Source organism: Parasteatoda tepidariorum, chromosome 5, assembly GCF_043381705.1.
Source record: "Parasteatoda tepidariorum isolate YZ-2023 chromosome 5, CAS_Ptep_4.0, whole genome shotgun sequence".
In the NCBI taxonomy this organism is placed as follows: domain Eukaryota; kingdom Metazoa; phylum Arthropoda; class Arachnida; order Araneae; family Theridiidae; genus Parasteatoda; species Parasteatoda tepidariorum.
The window spans coordinates 31,169,875-31,189,418 of record NC_092208.1 but is presented as its reverse complement, the minus strand read 5'-3'; the positions used below and the strand labels follow the sequence as shown (position 1 = coordinate 31,189,418).

Genomic DNA, 19,544 nt, shown 5'->3' with positions numbered 1-19,544 from the left:
CAACAGTTTTGTTTTTTATGTTATCAGGCATATTTCATCAGAAATATTAATGCGACTGAAGAATGGTTTGTGACAATAGTTTTAAGAGTAAAAATTGATGCCGCCTATGGATTAAAAGTTTTATTTTGCACCTTGTATTTATTTTCTTCAAGAGCTATCAATTCAGTGATGCCATCCTTGCGAAGTTTAATTTTCTTACTTTGGTTCCACTTATTGAGCCTACCTATAAAAATGTTGGAGAATCCAGAGAATGCACTTACATTACGCAAAAGTGAGGAAGCAACATTCTTATGCATTTGAGATTACGCATTTCGGAAAAACCACGTTATTTTGTGACAAAATAAATGTTAAAACCAACGCAACACAGATAGAGAATTGATGACTCGTCAAAAATTAGGGATCTATCTCTAAAAGTAAAATGTGTGAGAGAGAGAGGGAGAGAGAAAGAGAGAGAGAGAGAGAGAGAGAGAGAGAGAGAGAGAGAAAGGGAGAGAGCATGAAATGAAAATTGAATGATCCTGAAGCATCTGTTATCAATTAATGAAACTCGTATGTTAATGAAAAGGAAAAATTTACTTTTGAAAATTGTAATTATACATCATGTTTTATTTGTTGTGAATTTATTCAAAAAATATTTTAGAACTGAATATCCGGTAAGAGCTTTATTTAATGCATTCAAGTGTTTAATATTCTGTGTTATAATAATTAAAAGAAAATATTAGAGTGTGGCTACAGGATAGGTTCTTTTAATGCATGTTACTCTCTTCTTCCCATCGTAAGTCCTTGTGCGTGAACAAATATCACATGGAGCTTTGTCGAAATCTAGATTCGAAAGGAAATGTTCCAAAGTATCCCATCCTCCTCCCAGGCGTACAACGACATTATTGCCTCGAACAATCTGGAATAAAATTGTTTTATAAATAGCATGCCAAAACTAAAATAGTAAACTCTAACACTGAAAAATAATTTAAAGCCATTAGAGGATTTTTTTTTAATGCAAAAAGAATGTAAACAGCATTAAATTCGAATGATTAAAATTTAATCGTCTAAAATTCTTTACAATTTTTTTTAAGCTATGAATTCTTGAAATAGACGAAAATAAACGAGAATTGAAATTAACACTAAGGAACTTTAATTTTTGATTTCTATCCTACATAAATTTTTGGAACCATGTTTTCCAGATTTTGACCATGTCCATGTTTTGCGGTTCAAGTAACCGCATACGTAAGAAAATATGTTTTTTCGAAAAAAGTAAATTTTTTGCTTGAGATTTCGCAACTTAAAAGATTAACTTCATCAAAAATAGCATAGTTAGGGTTAGTTTATAAAACCATAAGATAGCACGTTATTATTACAAGAAACTACGATTCATTAAATGAAAAGCTATCAAGGTATTTTTTTGTGCGCAATCAAGTATAAAAATCAACGTATAGATAAAAATTTAACATAGAGTGTTCCGCAAAGACTGCCTATGTCGTATATTTTCTTAAACCTTGTCGAAAGCGAAATAAAAATGTATATACTTTAATATTAAATAACAACGACCAAAGAAAACGAGATTTCCTTATTATAAATAATCTTTTAACACTACAGTCCTGAGCAGACCAGGGCAGTCTTATCAATTTTTTTCCAACAGAGTCTGCCAGATGCTTGTTTTTTTGTTGTTGTTAAAATTAGTTACTTTTAATACTTTTAGATCCCTTTTAATATCATCAAGCCATCGGGGTCTTCCCCGTTTTCTACTACTACCTAGCTTGTTGAAGGTCAATATCTTTGTGAGACTGTGGTTTTCTCAGTAAAATAAGTGCCAAAGATACCTTTTCCAGTTTGGTTTGATGACTTTTATTATATCTGGATGCCTGTATCCATTATAAATAGTCTCGCAGTGGACTGATCGTTCAGACACGGTTACCAGCAGATCACCGAAGTCAAGCATCACTGACTGCGGTCAGTGTGCGGGTGGGTGACCACTTGGATCAGCCTGCGTAGAGACCGAGGGTAGGCGGTATTGGTCCTCGTTAAACTGTTCTACCGTAAAGTGCTCGACTTCGCGTGCACGTCGTTGGGCTACCGAAGCAGGGGTGTCATCCCCTCTGCAGAGGATCAAAATCGTGATGGCATGTCTTCGGATCATCCTCAGGGATGTTTCCCAGACCGTCGCCAATAGCCCATTGCGCAGCTCTAGTGCGACGTAAATGAGCTACAACAACAACATTATAAATACCATGGATGTGGAGAATTCGCAAAATATTATTTACTTGGACAGTACCGACACTTTCGAGTAGTATTTTGCTTTTAAAAATTAGCAGCCTATTTTTGATATGTTTGCTCAGTGCACAGCTTTTGCTGCCACAGAGAAATAGTGGTAGGATTAGTGTTTTATACATACTAATTTTTGTTCCATCGTTTATGAGTCGTGATCTTAGTTGGTTTTTTAAACCGGAGTAGCATCTGTTTGCTAGCATCAACCATAGATCCATTTTAATATTCATATCATTTTTGTTAGTGATAGTTGTTCCTAGGTATTCAAATTTGATCCGAGGTAAGTAAAATATTTATATTAAGTTATAAACTAGTATTAGCCAACATCTGAAAAAAACTTTTTCTAGATTCTGAGTGCACGAGACACCAAACCTTGTTTATGATTTTTTGACCAATCAGAAGTTGGAAGACGATAGCTAGAAATTTCAACCGGCAATCAGATAAGTTTTGATAATCCTTTCAGCCGCCTTCTCCAGTTGTGTTTTGTCACATCTTGATGGTACTTTTGATTTTACCTTACTTTTATGCTGATTCACGATCCTCAATATCTATACTTCTTTTTCTTTGTTTTTGAGAAGAATGCAAGAAATATATATGGTCTTAAGGAAGCATCTTCATTTCTGTGTGTAATTTGTAATGATTATTTTAAAATCAAAATCCAAGAATTTGAAATTTTCAAATTTTTAAAAATAGTTGAAATCTGGAATTTAAAATTGTTACCCTTAGATGCACGTTTTTTCCACTGATACTATAACGGCCTTCAGATAATCGACGAATCTTGCTTTCTTCTTTATGGTACTGACGAGCAACTTCCATTATCTAAAAAAAACAATTGATTATAACTACAAAATATCGTTTATTTTTAATAATATTCCATAGATTTGCTGTAAATAATAGGTCTGAATGTAAGCATGAAGGCTAGCACATCTGTTCTAATTGTCCTAATAGTCTCGTCCAAATAGCCCAATGACCTTGGTAATGAAACCCTTAGGATTAAGGAAACATTCAGGCATGTGCATGTTTTGTTTTACTTCATAACCGGAGTTGAACAGCTGACCCAATTCTGAGTTTATGACTATCAGTTTCCAACTCCGTAATCTTGTAATTTTAAACCCAACCCAGAAGACAAGGGAACTCTTCGATCAAGCATTGGGACAAACAATCCTTTGCGAAGGATTTGTTTACGTAACTAACCCGCATTTGCGTTACATGGAAAGGAAAACCACGAAACCCTACCCCGGTCAGCGCTATGGCAAGGGGATTTTAATCCATGATCGATCTTCCACTGAGGATATTTTACAACAGCACTACTGTGGGTGCGTCTCAACCTGCCAGCGCTAGGATTCGAACCAAGGTCATCTCGTAAGGACGTGAGTGCTCAATCCTCTGAGCCACCACGGCCCGGGAGATAGATCGTTAATTGCTGTCTGAATATTAATCTTATGTGAAATAACGCTTGCTTGTGTGAACACTTCGGCACATAAAAGTTAGTGAATTTTTTTCGTTTTTATTTGACAATACAGATCTTAAATTAATTTTTTAATTGGGCAAATACATGCTTTTTACCAGCAATATGCTCAAAATTTGACGCCCGGTGGCTGAGTGGTAGACCTTCGCGCTCCCGTGCCATAGGTCCTGGGTTCGATCTTCGGGCCGGGCAAGGTTGACTCAGCCTTTCATCCGTTCAAAGGGTAGATAAATGAGTACCAAGCATGCTTGGGAACTAAGCACCGGGGGTTTCGCGTTCGGCTGACCACCAAACCGGGACATCTGCTCCTTTACCCCAGAGCCCAAGGTCAAGAAAACTGCCATGGGCACAGTAAGCCTTGACCCTCTGTGGGCTGTCACACCACTGAGTTTAGTTTAGTTTATGCATAATTTAGCATTTCAATATGAGTTGAGCAAAAAAAAAATTATCATTAGTATTTAATTACCCTTTTGTCCAAAATCGATATCTTTTCTCTTTCCGACAAATGTTCATCAAAAAATTTCTTTACAATTTTCTCTTGCAAACTCTTAGACGATGCAAGAGATGAAGAACTACGATTCAATGTGCAACTTGTTCTCATTCGACTGCTGATGGTATCAGTTCTCGCCAACGAGGCACTTCGTCTCATCACTGGAGACGAAGTCCGTGACGAAAACTGTCTGGTTTCACTTGTGCTCTCCGGAAGGCGATTGCAATAGCGAGTGTTGATGGTGACGAATACGTTCTTGTCTGTCTTGCGTAGGGGGATGCCACTTCGTTTCATGGAAGAGATTGGAGATGAAGTTTTGGAATAGGTGGATATGGGCGAGGGACTTCTTAGTCCACTGGAACATCCTGAATCCACTCGCTGGAACTTTGTTGGTGAAGGTATGGAGGAAGTGAAGTAGATGTCTTCATCAGAGCAATCTGACATCTCATCCTGAATAATTTTGGCAGACTGTTTCGTAAGCTGAATTGGTGGAGGAAGGAGGACCCCGTACTTGGAAGCCAAGCTCGCCAATTCCAGAAGACATAAAACTACGTTTCGAGGTTGTCTTTGCAGAACTATAAAATCAACATTGTTTTAAATAATAGTTGCGTATAAAAGCGGAATATTTTATAAACACCATTTCTGATGTAGTATTTCATAAAAATTTAAACATATAAAGTTTAATTAAATATAAGTCCCGATATAAATTTACAAGGCCCACATTTTTGTTATTGTTTTCAAAGGCACTTACATTTTTTGTCATAAAAATTTAAACGTATATTAAGTTTAATTAAATATAAGTCCCGATATCAATTTACAAGACCTACATTTTTGTTATTGTTTTCAAAGGCACTTACATTTTTTGTAATACTTCATGTAATTTAAAATATTAGAGTAAATATTTTGAGTAATTTAAATTATTTTACTATATTTTGCTTCCTTACATTTAAAATGGTGGCTTATAAATATAATTAAAAGAGGAAATGTAGAGTTTTCTGCTGGTATGGATGTGGCTCTCTGAAGTTTCTTGTGAGTAAACAAAAAGCCTGACTATATCTAATAATATTAACATATCAAGTGAGTCCTTGTATGTTACATTTTCACTCAGATGGGGGATTTTTTTCTGGATTGTAATGTACTTATTCCTCTGCCAAAAACATTCAAAATTGTTTCAATGAATATCAATCTAACCCCTTCCCTGGTTGTTCTGCAAAGCCCGGATCTTAATCAAATCGAAAAATATTTGTTGCTTGTTGGAAGGGCACATCTGTTAGTAATCTCCTCTTCTATCTAGGTGAAGGGATCTTCAAGTCTGCGCAGCCAATAAATGGTATTCTCAAGTTCTTAAGTTTTCAGATTCTCAGGTTTCAGCTTCTAAAACCGATGTCCTCACTAATACTGTGTGTTATCTGTACAGATGGTTGTTCAATAAAATATTAATTTGAGGTCTCCAATTCATTGGCCAGTGTGTATATAAGATTTAGAAAAGGGGAAATTAACACAAACAATTTAAAGTGTTGTGAATTCGGTTAGGGTAATGGGTAAACGTACTGCTCATTACTTATCATTTCAAATCTTGGATTAGAATTTAACACCCAGAAATCTAGATGGACTACTCGGTGAATTATACCCTTTTCATTAACTCTCTACCCTAAAAGCAGGCGAATGCTTTTTCTTAATCAATTGTCGCAATATTAATTAGTTTCCATAACTAAAATATAATTTACTTATAGATTGTTATAAATAAATATATTTACATCTGTGAAAACTAATGTAATTTACTAAGTAATCTATCGAACTACTCGGCGAATTATATCTTTTTCAGAAACCCACTCTCCTGGAAATAAACGAATGCCTTTTGTGAATCAATTGTTCTAATCTCAGGCAATTTTAATATTAAAAATATATTTATTTTTGTAATTTTATAAGCAAATAATTTTAGAGCAACTAATTACTGTTAAAAGTAATATAGTTAACCAAATAGTCTAATCGAACTACTCAGAGAATTATATCTATTTCGGTTTTTTTCAGAGGATTCTATCTTTTTTCACACTTACCCAGAAATAGTGACAAATGCCTTTTCATAATCAACTGTCGTAATCTTAATCAATTTTCTTATTAAAATTCATGCAATTTTTAATAACATAATTAAGTAATTTTACTCCTGCAATAACTGATAAAATTCATGGACTAATTTAATCGAACTTTTGGGTGAATTATATCTTTTTCAAGAACTCTCTTTCCCAGAAATAGACGAATGCCTTTTCTTTGACAGCTTCTAAAATAAAATAAAGCTAAAGCTGCCTACACTGACATCATTTCCAGGTTCACATTTAACGTGGCAACATTTCTTGAAGAACGAAATAAGTAAAAAAAGATTGAAAAAAAAGAAGGGGATTGAAGGAAAATAAATTAATCTCACCAAGTCCGTCTGATTCAAAGAGAACAGCGTCTCTGACTCCAAAACTTTTGCACCATCGGATAAACATCTCGGCATTGTCTCTGGCAAAAAAAGTTTCTTTCTTGGCTCGCTCCCAATACTTCAGATGCATATGACACTAAAGAGAAAAATATTATTATCTAAACTTAAATTAAAGGAAATACGATCAGCCTGGACATTAGAATAAAATGGCAGTTTTCCCATAAGAGATCTAAATAATAATAGTGATATCCAAAGTTTTATTCTAAAGTGAGAATTCTTTATAGCTGTAAGATATGTTTCGTTTGTGGAACATTTATCACTTTAATTTATTTAATGATATTCAGTTTTTATATTTTTTTCTTACATATATGAAAGTATAATATTCTAAACATGATATATTTTGCTAGGAAAAGAAATTTTATGTTAAAAAGAAAAAGAACAAGAAAAAAAATTAAAATTAGTGTTTTCTAAATATAAATACTTATTTACAATAGAAGATGACAAGGTTTATATTTTGAAAAAATTATATTTTGAAAAAATTATTATACAGTAACAAAAACTTTAATTCAATTTCGAAGATTCAGTAAGAATAAAAACGAAGCACATGAACCGGTATTCAGAAAGAATTCTAAAGTAAACAGTTAGGACTGCCGTGTTATTGAGCTTATTTACACCAAGGTTTGGTGCGAATCGATTCAAAATTGCAGACTTGTATAAGGTATATACATCCGTACTCGCATATAAACATTCTGCTGAATTTATATCGATTATAAACTGCCTTTAACAACTTATGTATCAAATTTGCATTCATAAAGGTGAACTGCCTAAGTTTCAAAATTTTTAACCAGGAGGAGTAGGCAAAATAAATAAATAAATAATTTTTACAAAAATCAGGCAGTAGGTAAGTACAGTCAAGTTTAGCCATAAACGGATTTAAGATTAGAACTTTTAGAGTGAAACTCGCCAGTGCGTTAAATAGAAAATTAAAACATAAAAATTTCTCAATGGTTATCCTGATAACATTGAGAATTTAACCCAGAATTTAGGTTTATCATTACAATCCGAACTGTCATCTGTGTGTTCAAAACTATACACACTAATTAATTGTATTTTTACATGGTAAGGAAAAAGCAAAACTGTCCAACCGTTAATTGATATTAATAAGACTTAAATCTGGAAATCATGATTACATTTAGGAACATCTTTGTAATCACCATAGGATCACCATAATCAGCGTGAATTAGGCATATAATACACAAATCGATCAGATATCGACGAGAAAATAATAATATATCAATTTTTTATTAATTTTAATAATATATATGAATTAGGAGGGATTCGTAGTTTCCATTGAAGCGAACCAAGTATAATACATTGGCAATGAACGGATTATTCGTCTAGCTTTAAACTCGAACTGACGATAATGCTAAAATATCCTCAGTAGGTGACCGATACTTTGCGTATACTTCTACTTCTTAGATAAACTTGCTATTCATTTCAATAATATATATAAATCGAAATGGATTAGTGGATTGAGGCGAACCAAGTATAAACCCTGGCAATAAATGAATAATTCATCTTGCTTTAAACTCGAACTGACCACAGTGCTAATGCAAAATATACTCAATGGGCGAAATGATACTGTGCATTAGAACTGTGGACACTACGGCAAGGAAGTGTATGGGTTAGAGTTCCCTCGATGTAAGAAAGAATACAGTGATTTTTATCTTCATTCTTTCTAAGGAAGTGCGGACAGCAGTCCAAGTTCTGGCTAGTTTCATTTAGATAACAGTTCTCAAAAGAAGTGTTCATATTAATGGTGCGCCCAAAAACTCTTTTGGTCTTCAGGTTGGGCTCAAAGATTCCAACAACTAGATGTCAACAAAGTGTAATGATAGTCACTCATCCAATCTACATCGACTGTGCAGCGACTGCAATAAATAATTGCATGTTTAATATGTGTATGCATACTTATTACTAAATACTTTGTTTCACGATTGTTAGCTTTTAAACAGTGTATACTGTTTAAAAGCAAAAATTTAGTTTTAAGTCATTAATTAACACATAGATACCACTGTATTAAGAAATTATTTTCTATTCTATTTAGTTTCAGGAGGTCTATAAGAGCTAATTACTATATTAAGCTCTTATACTAAAATATTTGAAACCTATTATTATTATTATACAACTAGTAATATTACCACCATACCAGTAGTAGTACCAATTACAACAATTAATTAACCATCACTGGGGGCAGTTATAACAGTTATGTGATTTCTTTAAAATACTTCGAAGTGAAGAAACTTTATTCATAATGACTCTATTTTTTTAAGAAGTAATGCAGTTGGAGAAAAGTAAAAAACGTTATGAAGATCTAATATGATGGTATGCTGACTAAGTTATTTATATTGTCAATTTAACGTGAAAGGGTAAATATATGTTTAAAAATTTTTTGTTTCGAACTGAAAACAAAGATTATATTGCAAACAAGCATAAAAACATCATTAAATGAGTTAATTTAAGCAGCGTGAGATTAGGAATGGGCTAATGGTTTACTTAATAACTATTTAATTTAATATATTCAGACAGTTATTTTTCCGAATGAATTAAAACTTGAAAAAACATAGAAAACTCCGTTTTATATAACAAAAGAATTTCTTCATCTTAACAAACATTTTTCGAATTCTTTCAATTGAAAGCATACAAACATCGCGTTCTTATAAACTTAAAAGCGGAAAATTTGAAGAAACATAAAAAAAAAGTCACGGTTATAAAAGTATTTAAGATTCGTTAATTTTTTGTGATTGTTTAAAAGTCCTGAAGGTCGTTAGAAAATGAATTTTTGTCATAAATTGAATTCTTTACGGACATTTATTTTGGGATTAAACGTAATGAAAAAGTTAGAAAAAAATGCTCTGTCCTTTTCAGTAAGCATTTATGCTCTGTCATTGTTGCATTCTTCAGAAATACATTTAAATTCTTAACAAAAGTAACAAAAGCTGGATTCTTAATGAGTACGGGTATTCGTTGATGCAGTCCACTTTAGAAAACATCATTTTATTTCATTTGAAAGAAAACAATTAAGCTTTTTTCTTTTTTTAATCTCCATTCATGTTCCTTTAACCTTGCTATTGTGAAGTAATAGTCCCGTAAATATTGCTTCTTTAAGACTACAAAATCATAATATTTCATTATTTTAAGAAGTCAACAAAATGTTTGGTGTTTTTTTATTTCACTTTTGCATCAATTTTTTTCTATGTTTATACTTCTAGGAAATTTGGTTAAACGCTGAACTATAACATTGGTAAATTGAATAAAAATAGGGTCCAAATTTGTTGCAGCCTTAATAACGTGGTTAACTAAACTATATTTCTATTCAAGTTGGACCAGAGTTGCGTGTAATAAAGCTTATGAAGCAAAATAATGTAACTAAATTTATACCTTGTTAAGGTTACAACAAGTTCAAATGCTATATGTATTCCTAAGATTTTTCTATCAGCTTATCTTTATAACATTGAATCTTGTAAGTATTTTTTTTTTTTAAAATCCTGATTACATGCATATTACAATGAAAATATGGTAAAATTTACAGCTTTTCTGGCTCTATAGCAACACTTAAAAGCTCTGTAATGATTTTGGTAAAATAAACAATGTATGGTTTTATAATATGGGATAAAATTTGGTAATTTTATCACGATACCTTAGAGTATAGCTTAAAAACAATTTATTTGGTAAAGTTTACTTTTTAGTTTCGTAAGTTATACTAAATATGCGGTAATAAAAACTATCATTTGGAAAACTAGAATTTACAGTAAACCGTTACTATGAGCAGAAAAACAGTCAAATGAATAATAGTTTAAATACGGGGATTTTGGCTTAACTAAATACAATTCCATACTTTTTTTAAACCGAAAACGTCATTACCAAACATTGCGGTAATTTTATTAGAGGATTCTATTTCCATGTGAAAATTAGTGGAATCTTTTTCCGTGCGTCTATAACCTTCTCTTTGCATTCATAAAAAGAATAATAATAAAGAGAAAAACTCAGTATTATTCAATCTGAACCCAATCTGAATCTGAAGCTGGGCGAACTTTAAGTCTTCACTAAGAATCGTTCCTTTTCAATGATAGCTAGTGTCTTTAGCCAATAATTGATCACGGTTGAACTGATTAACTTCAGAGCTCCTACATTTCCGAAATAAATTTTAACTGAATTTTGTATTAAATTTCAAAATGTTTTGTTAATATTCTAAATTATAATTAAAGGTTTTGTAAGTTATAAGCAAAAAAACGGCAGAGGGAAATATTCTATAGAAAAGTGCTCATTATCATACTTAATCATAACTTTGTCGAAATTTGTCATAATTAAATCGAAAATGCGTCCATTTATTGAATAAAGTTAATTATAATAAGCAATCGCTTTTGTTAAAGTTGTAGTCTGCTTCAGAATTTTAGTAATGCAGTGTAATTAAAAATATTATTCTTATTTTCTATTACATTGCTGTGTTCCAGTAAGCAAATGGTAGGGGAGAGTGGGGTCAATTGTAACATTTTTTGCTTAACTATTTTTAACTAACAAAAAATCCAATATATTATTAGTATTAATTGACAGACGAGTAAAGTAGACTATCCTCTACTAGAAAAAAAATAAATACCATATTTTAAATGTTACTATATTAGTGATTAACAATTTTTGACAGTCGCGCACTTGTTACAATTGTCCCCACTTACGGGGTCAATTGTAACAGTTCATAAATTCAACTAAAACATAGTTAATTATACATATTATCATAGTTGTGATATATTTTTTTATTGATCAAAATAGTAGTGATATTTTAGGAGTAAAAATAATAATGAGCAGAGACCTAAAGGGTTAAACTTTTAACTTTAAGGGGTTAAAAATTTTAATTTATGCTGTGAAAGGTGACAAATAAAATAATGCACATGCAACATAATATAAATGATATAGGAAACTATTGGTGGTTCTTAAAGAGTTAAGTAATGGTTTGTAAACATAAGATTATTTATTTTCAGCTGTTACAGTCGTCCCTTTACTTATTGTTACAATCGTCCCCAAGTCGCCATTTCAGCTTCATTTGTTAAAAACAATGCTTGTTAATTAACAAAACTAATCTTTTTTTTCTTAAAATGTTAATTAAGGTGTCCACTTACATATTCGGTTAATAATTTTTATTTGTTTAAACAAAATTACTATGTTACAATATAATATTCTAACACCAAAAAAAGTACTTACGTAGCGTGAAAATATCTTTTGTGATATAACTCTTTCAAAAGTACACAAACATGGTTGCCAGAAGGGGTGTACATGTAGATTTATTAAATACACCTTGTGCGCCACGTAGGAACCGAATCACTCGAAATATTTGCTCTGTTACAATCGTACCCTGTTACAATTGACCCCACTCTTAATTAAAAAAAACCATTTCAGTGAATCAGGGAAAATTCGCAAGCTTTTGAACGATTTTTCTACTTTGCATTATTTATTTTGCTAATCAGATATGGAGTAAGAAATTTTGGCACAGTATGGTAATGACATTCATTGTGAAAAACATTATTCTGGTAATAAAAAACGAAGTATCCAGTTCTTAAACCATTTTAGTAATTTTCACTATTACCAATTTACCGAAATTCCGGTTTTTAAAACTATAACTCTTATTACCACACATTTAGTAAAATATACAAAACTGAAAAGTAAATTTTACTAAATAAATTGTTTTTATGCCATACTCTAATATATCGTGATAAAATTACCAAATATTATCACATATTACAAAGCCATATTTTATTTTTGATTTTATTAACATCAAAACACTGTAGTAAAAAATACCGAGTTCTTTTGGTGTTTTCATAGAGCCAGAAACACGGTAATTTTACCATATTCTGAGAGTTTTAACCATACTTTTTTCGAAATATAGCTGTCGATTTGCATGATTGAATTAAAACTCTGTAATAATCAAATGCATTGTCTTTATACTGAAACGAAAACAAAATCCGTCAAGATAATATGTTTAAAAATTTCGAAGTAATACATACTATATTCTGCTAAATTGATATATCATACATTTATATCAAATGTAACTAAATTTCATTTGTTTTCCTGAACAAATTTAGGCGTGACTCTTCTAATGTGTTTCAACAAAAAAAAAGTCATTTAATTTTAACAATTCTAGCGATGAATATTACACTTTTCATAATGAATATCTTTCTTAATAGCCAAAAATTTAAATAAATTACGACACAAAAGGATAAAATCGTCAGTTTTATGGGAAAAGGAAAAAAAAAAGAGTATTACGACTAAATGCACCGATTTGGAGGGGAAAAAAGTTCTTCATAGGCGGAAACTATCCACACCCAAGCAGTTTTCATTAATCACTTAGATTAATTAATAATGTAATAATGAATCTTTTTAAAAGCATTGAAATAAGATAGATAATGAACGAAGATGTTCCAAATTCCACTGATTCTATATATTGATCGTTTGGTTCATTCAATCAAAGCTTAAGAAAAGGAAGAGCTTGCTGCATTGTTTTTCTCACATAGATTGGGAATAACTTGGAGGGTTAGTATTTTGCTTTTACCGACTTTATCGAGAAAATATATTAATATATTTTATTTCTAAAGGAAGAAAATGTCCTAGCAGAATTCTCTCGTTAGACGTTGTTGGATTTGTTTAAAATGTATTGATGAGGGGGCATCTACTGAAGGAAAAAAAATGAAAGAATAAAATGAAAGAAAAATAAATAAAAAAATAAAAACTTAATAAAAAACGAGATTTTTTGTATCGCCTGGGCTGACTTCAATAATGTAAAATATAAGAATAATTTACTTGACAAATTCTAAAATAAAAGCATATAATGTAAATAAAAGTATAACATAGTTCATGTATTTATATATACTATGTGGTCTCTGTAGTGGCCGAGATGCATGCACTTAAAATCCGTGTAAAAAGTGAAGAAACAATAAACTCTGCATATTAATGAGCACAAAGTAATATTTAAATTCACAAAATTTTAAGCATTTTAGAAACGTAAGCTAACAGGTGGAAAGAAGCAAAAAATTAAAGAACGAAAGCATGTATACAACAGACCAAAAAATAGCAGACAAAATAAATAATGAAAAAAAAGAGAATAATTTGAAATTACAAAAAATTTGTAAACGCCAAATTTTCCGTAATGCAATTTCTTTTTTTACACTTTAATTACGTGAAATGAAAGCTAAAACATAAAAGGTTTAAAAAAAACGAAGAAAAGTTAGATATTATATAAAATTCAATCATAATACTTTGAATTAAAATATATGTATATAAAATTGCAAGAGAATTTTTAAAACGCAAAACGTAAGCTGAAAAACGAGTAACGAAATTATTAAAAATATATTTTTGAAGGTGAGCAAACAACATAATTTCGATACGCGAAATAAAAAGAAATGAATACAAAATTGAATGCTTTAAAATTGAAAGGAGAATTTCGAATACTAAATTTACAACATCATAACATTTCTCTTTTACATTTAAGTTTAAAAACGTAAGCTAAACAACAAATAACAAATATACAAGCATATTAAAAATATAAACAGTGACAATACAAACAATTCTATAAGTAAAATAAAGAAAAGTGAATAAAAAATAATGCATTATGATTGCAAGGAAAGTTTCGAATACCAAATTTACCTCCAATTTATCAGGGAAGTCACTTGCTTCGTCAACTTTCTTCTGGATACACTTTGCTAGTTTGCATAAAATAACTCCAGTTGAAAGTTTGTGAATTAAGTTTTCTGCACTTACAAGAGTAGACCCTGGAAAAATAAATAAATAAAATCAAACTTTCAAATATTTCGTTACACAAGGTGGGGTTATAAAATATCCGGACTTGCAGCGCAAACTTTTATTGATTTGTATATAAAAATTTAACATTATTTTCCTCTGTGTATTATGTTTTTCTTACCGTGTGAGTTTTTAAAACTGCACTTAATACAACAAATAATTTTCTTTAAGTATGTCGTTTTTATAATAATATAATTACCATCACTTTTTTTTGTAGTTGCTTAAAATTTGATTTTATTCAGTGTCGATGCAAGAACATGCAAAAATTCTGGAGGAGCGATATCCTGTGAAAACTGTGGATCGGCAAAAACTTCCTTTTTGAAAAAAAGTGCAGTATGAGTTGTTTTTAGAAGAAGAAACTGTTATTTGCTTTTTCCGTACTAGGTTTGAATACATATTCTAATTATTCATTTAATAAAAATTGCGAGCGAGCGTTATTTTATTGATAGAATTGTTTTTGTAAAGAAGAAAGTTATAATGTCCCGAGTTTAGATCCATAGAGCGTTCACCTTCCAATGAGGTCACCCAGGTTCGAATTCCAGCGATGGTTGTATGATACGAATTCTGCACCAGGCCCACTCCGACCACAGTGTTGACCTAAAATATCCTCAGTGGTAGATAGATTATGGGTTAGAATCATTTTGTCGTCGGGATAACAATGAGTGGTTTTCGCGGTTTTTCTCTATAAGTAAAGCAAACGTAGGTTATTTGCACCCAAAAGTCTTCCACGAATGCCGATTTGTCCCTATGTTTAGTGAAGGAGTTTCCTTGTCTTCTGGGTTATGTTCGAAATTACAGGGCTACGGAGACGGAGTTGAATATTAGTAATAGTATAAACTCGGAATCAGATCGGCTGTTCAACGCCGTTTATAAAATAAAATAAAATGTCTCGAGTTAAAAATTCATAAGAACTATTGGTGCTGCTATTCATATTGCTCTAATTTTTTTTTTTTGATTTTTTATCTAGTCATAACATAGCAGAAGAAAAAAAATATTTGCGACAGGTGTTGAAATTGAAGATAATGAGTTGTAAAAAGTTAATAAAAAGAAAAGTAGGGATTGTAGAAAAATGTGCATATTGTTTAAAAGTTTAATTCATTAAGTTCTTTTACATTATTAATCACATCTTTCCCCTTCATTTATTTATTTTACAAGTCTTACAGTTTTATAGGCAAAAAAGAAGTATTTTGAAAAAATTGCAAACACTGATTTTGTTATATTTTGAAACTTTGAATGGCTCATTTATCTTTCAAATTAACGTTGTTTTAAATCTCGGGCGATCATCGTCTGAATATGTCTTTAATTCCAAACATCCTCTATTAAAATATTTTCTTAATATTTTAAAAGAGTAAAACGTATAAAATAAATACATTACAAAATTTTCAGACACATTTAAAAAAAAAACACATACAAGTCGAAGATTTGTTCTGCGTACAATTTTAACCCTTAAAATTGGTAAAAATGAATCATTTCAAATAGATTTCTTTTCTGAGAGAACATTGCACTGAGAGAAAAATATGGTAAAAATATCAGAATATGTAATAATTATTATTGTTTATGGATTTATTTGAACACCAAAAGCTCGGTAATTTGTACCAAAATACTTTAGTAATGATTTTGGTTAAATTAACAATAAAATAGGGTTTTATAATATATGATAAAAGTAAGTAAATGAGGTAAAATTTGATAATTTTATCATGATACCCTAGAGCATGGCATAAAAGTCACAATCACTTATTCTGTTAAAGCTACTTTTCAGTTTTGTATTTTTTACTAATATGAACCAAAATTTAGAAATTTGAAAATTTACGGTAAACTGTCACTATACAAATAATCAATACTGATATCACCAGAATTTTTTGTCTCCAACTAGACTTACATAATTCTAAAATTGAACCTCATTTATCTCATTTATTGATGTTAAGAACCTAATTAATTTTAAGTGAACAATAAACTTTAAAAACTCCACATGTACCAGAAGTTTTATTTGAAAATATTGGAAATTTTTAAAGACATTAATCAAAATATTACTTAATTGCAAGTCCTGGAATCAAAACTGTCCCTTGAGCAAATGTGATTGTTTTGAAAATATTCAATTTTTAAATTTTTTTGGTCAAAAGTAAGGCTTACAACAAACTTTATATGAAATAAATTTTAAGAGCTGCATAGAAACTTTAATTTTATAAAAATGTAAAATTTTCTTCTTGTAAATGCAACAGATATTTTTAAATACTTTTTTTATTTATATTTGTTATAATGATTTAAAAATGTATGAAAACATATATTTTTGAAATCATTTCAAGTAACATTTGTTCGAAACCTTATTTGTGACCAATTTAAAAAGAAAAAAATTAAGATCCCCGCAAGAGATATGAACCGCAAATGACTTTTTTTAATTTAGGTGCAGTTAGAATTATATTTTAATTAACATATTTGTATTTCGTACGCATTATTTTTAAATGTGTTACATTAGATTTGTTGTATAATGCATAGCTTTCAAACAAATAATTAGATTTCTAGCATGAAAAATAAAACACTTCAAAAATCCACTAGTAAAGACTAAAGGAGTGAAATGAAAGAAGAATTTAACAAAATTAAGAAGATTTAAGACAATGGATGCGTATTTTAACTACTCTGTGAACATGCACTGAATAATATTATACATGCACAATATAATATACCGTTAAAAAATATTCGCACCTTGAGTACCGCACCCGAGTTATCGATTTTACCTTAAATTTCATAAATATAATAATTAATTAATTAAATAATTAAATTTCATAAATAAAAAAAACCGCAATTTTTACATTAATATTAATTTAATTACAGTAATTGAATGATTTTACAGTAAATACGGTATATCGGCAAAACGGTATTACGGTGAAATTTACGGTATATCAGGACACGGTATATTCAGGGTACATTTACTGTATATTTTCGGTACGTTATATTTAAGGTAGGGTTGAGATATGCTTTTGTTTCCTAAAATTTTATAGTAAAAAATGAATTTTACCCTAAAAAGGCACTCAAGCTCCCAATTCTTTTTTACCGTAATTTGATCCGAATTTTTTATAGTGTCTTCACTATTTTTTCTTATTGTCTGATGATTGCAGTATAAGCGAAATAATTTATGTAATCTTGTCCATCTTACAAGTAACTGCTGTGAAAAATGTTTTTTGCCACAAATCTATTTTAATGAAAATTTAAACACTTTTTGTGTCAAGATTATTATATTTTAAAATATATTTTTTCCTTCTAACTTTAAACATTTGTTTTTATATTTTTTGAAGACCGTGATTGGATAAAAAAATCATTGCACATCTTGTGCAAAGTCATGAAACTAACTTTCACACATTTTTAAGAAAAATGAAAAACAGAGTTTGGATATTAGCAAACAATTATTTGCAAACTAAAACACACATCGACGCGCTCTAGCTCATCAATTAAAATGTATTTATTTGCAGACTACAGTTTGCGTATTAATGAATACTTGTCGACAATCGGAAGTTTTTAATTAATCAACACCTTTTAATAGTCCAAAGTCTGCGTATCAACAAACAATAAGAAATAAACCAAAGTTTGCTTACTAACAAACTCTTTTGGCACACCAGAGTTATTCTCATTATATAATTTTACTTACAAAGAAGAGTTTGCCCATAAGCAAAGACTCTTGACTGACCAAGTTATTCTCCTTATGTATTTTTATTAAAAGATAAGAGTTTGCTTATTAACAAACACTCTTGTTAGACCAGACTTATTCTCATGATATATTTTTACTTAACAGATAGAAGTTTGCCAATAAAAAAACACTTTTGTTAGACCAGAGTTATTCTAATTACATATTTTCATTGTCATACAAAAGTTTGCATACAAAAAAGTTATAGTTCACCCCTTTATACTATTATACAATAGATTTCATCTCAATTTTTTTCATTGGCTTAAATATTTGAACGAAAATGCCTGATTTAAACTTTTTTTGTTATTGTAAATAACATTTGTTTACATGTTTTACTTTAGAACTGTATTTATTGTGGTAGCTTAAATTTAGCATGTTTCATTTATATTGGAATTAATTGCACTTTTTCTAACAAATCAAGCAAAAAATATTATATCTACCTAACGTGTTGTTGACCCATGCCGCTAGAGATCTCACTTGGGCCTTCAACAATTCCTTATCTTTCCCATGACTGATCATTCTTCAACCAAATTCCCCAAAACGAAAAAGAATTTTGGAGACAGAGACGCTGACTAATTTCAACTAGGTATCAATCCAACAGATACTTATTTAAATCATTTTCCAATTGCAAAATTGAACAAGTTGTTTCAAGAAACAGATCAAAGTTGAAGGTGAGACGAAGAAACAACTCAACTTGTCACTTGAAAAAACACACAATTTTTTCTTTTGAACCATTTAATAGATACACGCACCAGCAATTAGGCCGATGTTATGTCGTGGACTAAAACACAACTCAACACGAGAGATATGAAAGTGTTCTGATACAGATTGTTTTTTGCGTTTCCGGCAATTCAAATTAGCGGCGTTATATTACTTGTACCAAAGAAAGACACAGAGGGGGAGTTGGGCGGGGTTGGGCTCTAGACTGACCTTTGTCCAAAAGTAGTGCTGTTCATGGAACACCGGTTGTCGGAACTTTCTCTTTTGTTCCACTTCTGTTTTTATAATATCTATGGTCGTGATTGCGTAAAGGAAGGGGCTCTTTTCACGGTCACACGCGAAGCTTAGAATTTTGAGAAGATTATGGAATTTTCCAACAGATTAGTCTGAATGCAAGCTTCGGGTATATTCAATTTCGTTCGAGCTGGTATCTTTTTCCTGGATATTTTATATATTTGAAAGTCATTAACCCTTGCACAAAGCTTACGACTTTCTGATATAATTCTTTTATTGTATTCGCTTTTATTAGGAAGCAAATAATAGTCAAAAAGATCAAAGCAAGCAGCAACAAGAAATCGTTTTTATTGTTTAGATTCATAAAAATCTGGAAGCAAATCTATTTTTCAATAAATTAAAAACACACACACTTTTTTTTTGGAAT

At 30.6% G+C, this 19,544-nt stretch overlaps 1 protein-coding gene across 1 annotated transcript; it reads right to left on the bottom strand.

The window, feature by feature from the left end:
• Window positions 1-647: 647 nt before the first annotated feature.
• LOC107447397 (growth arrest-specific protein 2) lies at window positions 648-18,986 on the bottom strand. Its single transcript, XM_016062306.3, has 6 exons — window positions 18,604-18,986; window positions 14,335-14,459; window positions 6,643-6,778; window positions 4,197-4,795; window positions 2,983-3,081; window positions 648-898 (listed from the first exon to the last, which is right to left on the bottom strand). Exons 1-6 carry the CDS (start codon window positions 18,680-18,682, stop codon window positions 719-721), a joined length of 1,218 nt encoding a protein of 405 aa, XP_015917792.1. The 5' UTR covers window positions 18,683-18,986; the 3' UTR covers window positions 648-718.
• Between the last annotated feature and the right edge of the window lie 558 nt (window positions 18,987-19,544).